Raw genomic sequence first — 9,060 nt, forward strand, 5'->3', positions numbered from 1 at the left:
TCTCCAGACCAGCCCAGTCCCTGGTGCATCAACCTCCTCTCCAAGACCTGTATTTTCTGACAGCTTGCTGGCAGTGCACTGTGCCTACTGTCCAGGTTACTAATGAAGATGTTAACCAGTACTGGCCCCAGTATCTACCCCTGGGGTAAACCACTAGTGACTGGCCTTCAGTCAGACTTTGTTCCACTGATCAGAACCTTCCAAGCCGAAGAGTTCTGCCAGTTTTCAGTCCACCTCAATGTCCACTTATCTAGTCCACACTTAATCACTTTGTTAATTGGGATGTAATGGGAGACAGCTGTTGAAAGCCTTCTTAGGTCAAGATAAACACTGCCCACTACTCCTCCCTCATCCACTAAGGTAGTCAACTCAGAGAAGGTTATCAGGTTGGTCAGAGATTTCTGCTGAGGACATTTTGTGTCAATGTAAACCATGCATGACTTCTGCTTTCTCAACCCCATCTGAGCAACGTGTTAGGATGTCAGGAGTTGGAAGGGACCTCGAAAGATCATCTAGTCCAACCCTCCTGCCAGAGCAGGATCACATGGAGAAAGTATGTTGCAGTATGCTTACCTCAGCCTAAGCAAAACACCAAGGTTACCCAACTGGGGTTTCAAACTGCAGCCTTAGCTCAGTTTAGATATCATTCTTGAGCTCACGATCTGAATTCCTTCAAGCATACCCAGGAATTCCCTTAGAAGTAGAGAACTGTTACCTCCGCTTTGCAAATGTGTAAACAGAGAGAGCGGCACAGAAAAGAAAGTATGAATCTACTTCAAGCCACCAGTATCCTAGTGAATACTGGCGCAGGATATTCACAACACCCTAGTGCAGGGTATTCACAACAAAAACATTTTGTCAGTGTAAGACTCTTTAAAGCCAAACCTTAAAGCTGACCCATAATTACCAGTTCCTTTCAACAAACAGGAGAAACTTGAGGCAATTAATACTAAGAAGATCCCTTAGTAAAATAAAAAAAATCCACCTGCATGCTTAACTAAGCTGAACGTTTTCAGTAACTACAGCACAGGAGGTTAAGTAAAGCACCTCAAGCTTTGTGCCATGTTACTAGCCTGGATTCTACATGCCTGTCAATTAACAACAGCAGTGTTTCTGTTGCTTTGGTGCACAACAATCCTCAGCATTCTCTCTGCAAGGTGCAGTGCCCCAAAAACTTGTCATGAGCCTAGTTCATTTGTGCTTGTTCCTGTTTTCACTGAGTAACTGGAAAGCGAGTATTATTCTGTAGAAGAATTTGCACATCCCACCACCTTCTCATATATTTAACAAAGGAAAGCCAGAAGTGAAGCAGAGCTTCACTTCAAAGTATTCCAAGATCAGATTTTGAAAAAGCCCTCTTCTAATTAATATTTAGAGTGACAAAAAAGGTGACTCTTGAAAGTAACACATTCAATGAAACCACTCTAGTCATTAAATTCACCAAGCACAGGAGCCTTTTTTTCTCTGAGGTGGAGTGAACCTGACTTTTCACTTCAAATTTGTATCACACTATCACTTAGGGAGCCCATTTAAAAACCAGAACAATCCTGTATAAGTCACTGTACAGCCAAATAATTAAAGAACAACTCTATTCCTCAGCAAATTCTCAAACTTGGTCTCTCAATATCAGAAGTTACCTCTTCAACAGCAAAAGCTAAGTGACAAGTTTTATTAGCACAATAGTATGATCAAATCACAGGACTAGGAGACCAATGTGTTTCTAGCTTTGACAGGAGGTCTTTGCACAACCTCTGTTACATCAGTTTCCTCTCAGAACACCCTTTACCTCACCCCAAAAACCAGAATTCATACAGGTGACCACAGAGCTGACTTCAAAGTTGTCCACACAGTTATCTTTTGTCAGAAGGCACTCCAGAGAGGTGGAGTGTTACCAGCAGAAATGTGCTGTCAGAAGGAAGGGTAGATACCACCACACAGCTCCATCAGAAGAGGAACATTATCAGTAACGTGGCATTTCCCAGTCAGAATTCTTTCCATATTCCTGGTTTCCTACCTGTATCCAGTATTGTTCCTGCCAACTACAAGGTGCTTTGGTTGTCTGTCACACATGTAAATGTTAAAGTCATTTTCTGGCACCAGATCCACATCGTGGAAAATGAAACAGTCCCAGTTTGCTTCTTTTAGGGCCTCTAGGTATCCTACATTCAGCAGTTTAGCTCGATTAAATTTGGTGCTGCCAGCCTGTGGAAGAGAATGGAAAAAAACCTCTGAAGAAGATGTCAAATCTTTTGAATCAGAACTGCTCCCAGGCAGAGACAGAGGCACAAAAAAGAACGTATGAATCTAATTCTGATTGCATATTTCACAACCATATTCACGCGTCACAGTCTTTACAGCAGTAACCACACAAAGAGCTACCCTGTAACATTGGATACAGCATCAGAGTGGCCAATGATGCAAAAGGGTTTCTTCAGTCTCTCCTTGTCATGAACAAACACAGCCAGAGTCAGGAGAGCCTATGGTTATTTGGGCACCAGAAGTATGCGTGCTGCGGGATGCAATTCCACTACCACTGCTACTCCTGTCCCGAAGTTCCCATCAGGCTACACAACATGAGAGATATGTAAGCAGTTCAGAAACTGGCACTCCATACAACCGCCACTAAGGCTTACGGAAGGGTTTGCTTTTTTTTTTTTAAATACCCCTCCCAAAACAAAACACCAAAACATGAAACCAATCCCTAAGGGAGTATAAATGTCAGAGCACCTGCCACATGTGATTTATGCCTGTCCACATAGTTCAGAGGATAGAAATGCTTAAAGAGTTCACTGTATTTCCTCAGATCACACAGTAGGTGGCAGAGTGGGAAATTAAAAGCAGGTCTCTCCACTTTTAACTTCTGTCTATAACCTAATTATTATGCTGCATAGGGACTCCCCCTAGCAGAGCTTCACTTGACTTCGACTAGTCTGTTGCTTGCTTTTCCTGTAAGTTAGTGCATCTTCTCTTTTCAAAAATATAATTTTCACCTTTGATGTACACACACATACACACACCTGACAGTTTTGTAAGCTCACCATGTCACTGTTTGCTCTGGAGCAACAGGTGCCCTCATGTTGCTGTTTATTTTTTACTGGGCTGTACATACATATCAGTGTGTAGAAGGCTTTCTGCTCCTGAGGACAAGGTGGTGAGTTGCCTCAAGCTCCCACCTGGGAGTCAGAGGAGTCAGAAACTGACAGGACAGTCATCTTCCACAGCTGGGAACCTGATGTGCTTAAGAGAACAAAATAACACCTATTTTCAAGAGAAAGGGGTCATCTGTTAGAAGCTGCCTGGTCCAACAGAGGCTCCATGGAAGACTGGAAAGAAGCTGGCGTCCCCAGACTGAGAGAAGGTTAGCTGTAGGGAGAAGCAGCTGTATACAAAGCATGTTTTATTGTCCTAAAAAGTAACGCTTTGCTCTGAAGAAACAATTTGTGCACCATCACTAACAGCCATCTGCTCCTGCACAAAGATTTATGACTCCATACCTGCAGTTAGCGAAATATAGCCCAGTTCCCACTGATAAATTGAGAGAGAGAGCTATTCATTGCTTCCGTTCTCAGTAAGGGAACAAATACACCTTTCAAAAAAAAAAAAAAAATGCAATTCAACTAAAATCTATGATGTCAAATTCCTGAGGTTTAGTTTGGGGTTTTTTGGTGGGTTTTGGTTGGTTGGTTGGTTTTGGGGGGCATGGGAGAGGGGAGGTGTATTTGGGTTTTTTTTGTTTGTTTTTAACAGTTCCTGTATATGAAAATATCTGTCTCCTGACGATGAAAATATAGGTCATTGAGCAAACAGAACACTACAGATGACTGGTGAAGAACATAGAGAGAACTTCACTTGTATTGGGTATCAAGCTCAGCCTAGTTCAGCAGCAACATTTACCATCTGCTGCTGTTCTGGCTCCACCATGAGTAGTCAGCCACCACAGCCCACTTCCTGCACAAAGGTAGCCAAAGAACACCTAAAATTGCATTCAAAGAAGGGCAGTTTTCAATGTTAGACCACACACTGAACAAAGAGCAAAGTTTAGTAATCTTTTATTGAAGAGAGAACAGTCCTCCTTTGTTTCTGTGGAAGAAGAATACTGACCACAAGATAAACTTGTGGAGAAAGAAATTATTCACCCTTCACACATTACAAACTCATTTTTTTTTTCAGCACCGCATCCACGTATGCACACATTTGCGCAGAGGAACATGTTTTTCAAGATGCTACAAGTAGCCCGTAAAGAAGAGATCTGGACTATGCCCTTCAATGACTCAGACAAAAATACAAAAGGCCCATTTTTAAATCTTCCTCCAAAGTAAACTTTTTGTATTCTAATAGTTAAGTCCTGTTTTTAACTATTTCTTTCCTCAAAAGATACTTTAAACAACTAATGATATCACAAAAAGAGTGAAAAGGGATTTGCCATAAAAGAGAGTTTTGTTAGACCTACTTTTCAGTATTTGGGTATGCCTATCTACATGGAAAAGCTAAGCAAGCTTCCAGTCTTCCCAATAAAAACTCTGATAGAACAAGCCCAGACTTGACATTGCTGCTTACATCAGACAAAACTTTCATACTTCTGTATTACTTATTGCTAACATGACAGCTATTCTCCACCTCACATATTTCAATAACTAAAGAACGTATGCCCATTCTCCCAGTGATTTATTGCTAACCACTGCTCGGTAACTGAAATGAGCCATTATATGTACAATTACAGTACATACTGATGCAGAAAAGAAGCCTCAATTTTTCCACTCTGTGGGCCACACGATGACTCTAAACAATGAGAGAACAGTCTATTCCAACTGAAAGTATATATCCAGTCATGACTTTGATTGCTGTTCTGCCCTGCCATTGAGCAAAAGTGTAAGCTTTCACTGAGAATGCACTGCCTCATACTGGTTAATTTACTCTAGCCTCTTTAAACGGAAGGGAAGAGGAAACTATATTATTTTATCACCTTTTTCTCCTGTTGATTGAAAAATCTGGTTAAAGTCAAAGCAGAACATGTAAGTAAATGATAGTAAAAGAAAGCAAACACAATAAAAGATAAAAAAGACAACATATTAGAAAGAGAAATCTATACTGCTTTTAGCTCATGTGACCAGAACATAAGCACCTTAGATGAAAGGCAATGTGGCACAAGTCTATGTTCAAATTTTACCTGCTGACTCTGCAGAGCTGGAAAGAATGCAACCAAATAAATTAATTAATCTTTCAGGAACCAAATGCTCTGCCATGACTACTTCTTCCCACGGCCCTTGCTGGGTAAGTAAAGCACCTTATAAGCACGTTCAGTTTGAGACATCAGATGTAAGCATAATACACACAGCTTATTAAGCACGGCAGCCAGTAAGCAGATGGGAGAGAAGACCTAGATACAAACTAAGGCCTTTGATCCAAACAATTCCAAATTTAAAGACAGAAAACATGTCAGCCTAGTTATGTATTTATACTGCAAGAGAAGCGCGTTGTGCTAGTAACACAAAAGATGCTTACCTTGAACACTAACTCAGAAACAGTAAGTTACTTAGACTGAGAAACAGACATCAGTTACAGATGCTGTCTGTTAATATTTCCCAGCTTTGCTAACAACAGCTGAGATCCTGTAGTGCTACCAGCAATGGCTGCATGCACTGTTTCTGCTTGTTGAGGGATGCAGTGCTCGAAGCAGGCTTGGACTGAAGTTAGACAGCAGAGGCAGCAGCACACCTCTCCTTGGACTGCAGACCACTGGCACCATCCCCACCCAAACACACCTCTGCACAGCTGCCTCACCTGGTGAATAACGTAGATGCCATAATCCAGCTGCTGCCTTTGTAGGAAGGGGTGGAGGTGCTCCAGGAGGTACAGCAGATGCTTCTCTCGATTGCGGTGTGGGATGAGGATGGCTACATGCTGCAATGCTGAGCACTCCGTAGGGTGATACCGGCCCTTGGCTACCTGAGGGTTCTCCTTTTGCACTTCTTCTAGTGTAAGAGATGCTTTGAACGCAAGTTTGCTGGCACCTCCTGCAGGAAAGGACAAGAATTTTTTTTGAGTGGTTTCTGGTTGTAGCTAGTCCAGTCTCCTAATGAGGCACTCTGTAACCAGCATGAGAAACCGAGGTTCAAGCCCAAATTGGTTTCCCTGCCTTTTCAAAACAAAAGTAGTGCTACAAGGGCATTTCACAGGCAGTGGGAGGAGAGAATAGTGAGTGTTTAGTTGCTTAAGCTGATAACAGAGTAGTGATAATTTTAAAAAAATATATTATTTAAATGAAGAGAAGTTCCACCCCATTGCAGGAGGACTGGCCAGAAATGGCTGCTAGGACAAAGCAGTGGAGAGCAAAGTGGAAAGAGATGTAGGACTGTGGCTGTAAGAAGTCATCTCTACGTAAAGCGTAAGCAAAAGCATCACAGGCTTAAAGCTATAAATTTGTAAGATAAAAAGTACTCAGGCTGTCCATAGCCAAATGAAGTTTCCATCACTTCTTTTGCACCGAGCTGTCATTCCAGCCCCTCCGGACTCAGCAAACACATGAAAGAGAACAATGCAGTCAACTGTGACAGCTACAGCCACCGTGTGTTTACTTAAGCAAATACATCTTGGGGACAGGGATAGGAGTGTGCAGCTAGACAGCAGCTTTTTGGACTACATCAGGGAGGAGGGAAGACTCCAGCTTCCCAAACAAATCCCTAATCGGGTTCACAAAAAAGGAAGATGACAATGTGATGGTATTGCAAAGCAGAAGCCTGGTCCTGCTAGTAATACTAAGACAAAAAAAAAAAGTGGACTAATAAAGACAGCCAAACTAAGGAAATAGTGACCTATTTGAACCTTCACCGTAAGGTGCGTCAACCCCAACACAGCTGTGAAGTCTTTCAACTGTCAAGACAGACAAAAGCATATCTAATAATGAAAAGGCAAAAAAACTAAGGAAAGGTGAAAAGGCTTGTGGTTGAGATAAAGGCAGTTCAATAAGAAAAGCAAAAGCACACAAGTAAGGCAAAAAGAGGAATTCATTCACTACTGCCCATCAGCAGGCAGATGTCCAGCCAGAACCTGAGAGGCAGAGCTTCCGCATATATAGTAGTCCCTGGGAAGACAAACACCATAACCACGAACACCCTCCTTCCTCCTTTCCCCAAGCTTCTGCTGCTGAGCACGATAAATGTTATGCTCATATGGTACAGAATATCCCTTTGGTCAGCTGGGGTCAGCTGTCCTGGCTGTGTCTACTCTCAACCTCTTGCCCACTTCCAGCCTACCAGATTTTGGGGGGGCATGGAAGAGAGAGAGACAAAGCCTTGCCAGCGTGCAAATACTGTGCAGCAGTAGCCAAGTCACTGGTGTGTTACCAAAGCTGTTTTAGTCACAAATGCCAAGCACAGCACCATACAGGCTGCTATCCCAGCCAGACCCAGCACGGGCACTTTGTGCCGCAAGTTGCTTCCTCACCCTGAAATGCTTACAGCAACGGGTTGTGTTATATTTGTTTCACAAGGCAAGTGTCTAAACTGTAAAACAGCTAGGAAGAAAACCAAGTCAGCAGTACCAAAGCAGACGGACCTTGTAGAAAGGAGAGGAAAACAGCATCACTTACGCAGGTACGGAGATAGAGTTGGGCAGTGATCCTGAAATGACTTCACCATGGGAACTTCTGCAATTGATTCAATCTTCTCTTCTTTTTCACTGTCCTCCAGGCTAGTCACCTTTCTGAAATCTTCCACCATGCCCTTAGCTTTAGAAACTTCCTGTCTGGAATCCACAAAGTAACTGAATGTGGCCCACAGCACCACCAAACACAAAGTGACAAGCACCAACATTTTGAACTTATAGAAGAGGTGAAAGACACACAAGTTCGAGGCCATGGCTCTCCCTGATCTGCAAAAATACTACCTTCACTCTGATACCAAGGCAGGCCACTGCGCATCCAGTGGGGATGAGATCAAAGGTCTATAGAAGAACGTCACATAAAGGAAGGAAAACTGGAGGTAGGGAGGGCTGCCATGCTTCCTGTGGATTTGCAATTCATGAAGCCATAGTGCTGTTTGCTCTTCAAATGTCAGAAAAGATGACTTAACCTGGACAAAGAAAATTAAAAAAAAAAAAGGAAGGAGTTAGTTTCTACCTTCACAGACTTCATGAAAGGAACTTCTGACAAAACATGAAAGAAACAGCAAGTATCAACTACTGACCAGAAACTAAGACACTGAACTTTGGTCCTAGCTCAGACACAAACCTGCTGCATGATTTTAGGCAAATCAGTTTTCTGCCTTTTTTCCCCCCAGTCTTTTTTTCTTCTTTTCAGAGCAGAAAGTGCAGCCACTATCCCATGTTATCCCTGTGCACAGTGCCTGGCAATACAGAGGCTTTACTACTTCTATTCCTACCAAAATTAACAACAGCTGCAAAGCAAGGAATTCTGCTGGCTATGAGTAAGCTTCCTCTACCAAAATGAAAACCACATGAATCTCTGCAGAACTAAAGTGTTTTCTTCTGAAAGAGAATATTACTAATGCTAGGTCGCTCTGTGCAACACAGTGTGAACCCCGTGATACTAGACTGGCATCAGAAATTATTCCTTCATATCTGCTGCCTGCCAGTACCACCTTGTGTGTCTTTGCCCAGAATTCTCCTCTCACATGCTGCTTTTCAAGGGAAAGGTTCAGTTTTTCAGTGTTAGTTCTGTGAGGATCCAATCCTTTGTTCTGTATCCTGCCCTCCTTCAAGAACTCCATTTTCATACAGCCTTTCACTGCCATCATACTATAAAGTTACTACACTAATACCTTTTGTCTGTTTTATCGTCTCATAGCAGAGAAAGAATGAAATTTTAATAAAGGAGAGCTCTGATATGGGAAACGCACAAGAAAACTGCAGCCTGTGAGAAGAACAAGGACTGAGGCTAAGTGAAGCAAAAGGCAGTGATTAAAGACAATGTACACAAAACAGGCTGAATCAAAGAGAAGAAACACAAAAACATGGAAGGTTATTTTATACCAGCTTTCAAAATACTCAAGAGACCCTGGAGAGATACTACAGGCATAAGGAATACAGTAACTACATTCCTGC

The 9,060-nt window shown here is 42.4% G+C and overlaps 1 protein-coding gene across 1 annotated transcript in view; it reads right to left on the minus strand.

Moving 5' to 3' along the window:
* The window catches only part of B4GALT4 (UDP-Gal:betaGlcNAc beta 1,4- galactosyltransferase, polypeptide 4), a 13,099-nt gene extending 5,243 nt beyond the window's left edge, over nucleotides 1–7,856 (minus strand). Inside the window, exons 1-3 of the mRNA XM_010190893.1 lie at nucleotides 7,589–7,856; nucleotides 5,782–6,014; nucleotides 2,015–2,202 (exon numbers count right to left, since the gene is read on the minus strand). Coding sequence (XP_010189195.1) covers nucleotides 2,015–2,202; nucleotides 5,782–6,014; nucleotides 7,589–7,856 — 689 coding nt within the window. The remainder of the gene's footprint in view (nucleotides 1–2,014; nucleotides 2,203–5,781; nucleotides 6,015–7,588) is intronic.
* Between the last annotated feature and the right edge of the window lie 1,204 nt (nucleotides 7,857–9,060).

This window comes from Mesitornis unicolor, unplaced genomic scaffold, assembly GCF_000695765.1.
Source record: "Mesitornis unicolor isolate BGI_N332 unplaced genomic scaffold, ASM69576v1 scaffold13158, whole genome shotgun sequence".
NCBI classification, from domain to species: domain Eukaryota; kingdom Metazoa; phylum Chordata; class Aves; order Mesitornithiformes; family Mesitornithidae; genus Mesitornis; species Mesitornis unicolor.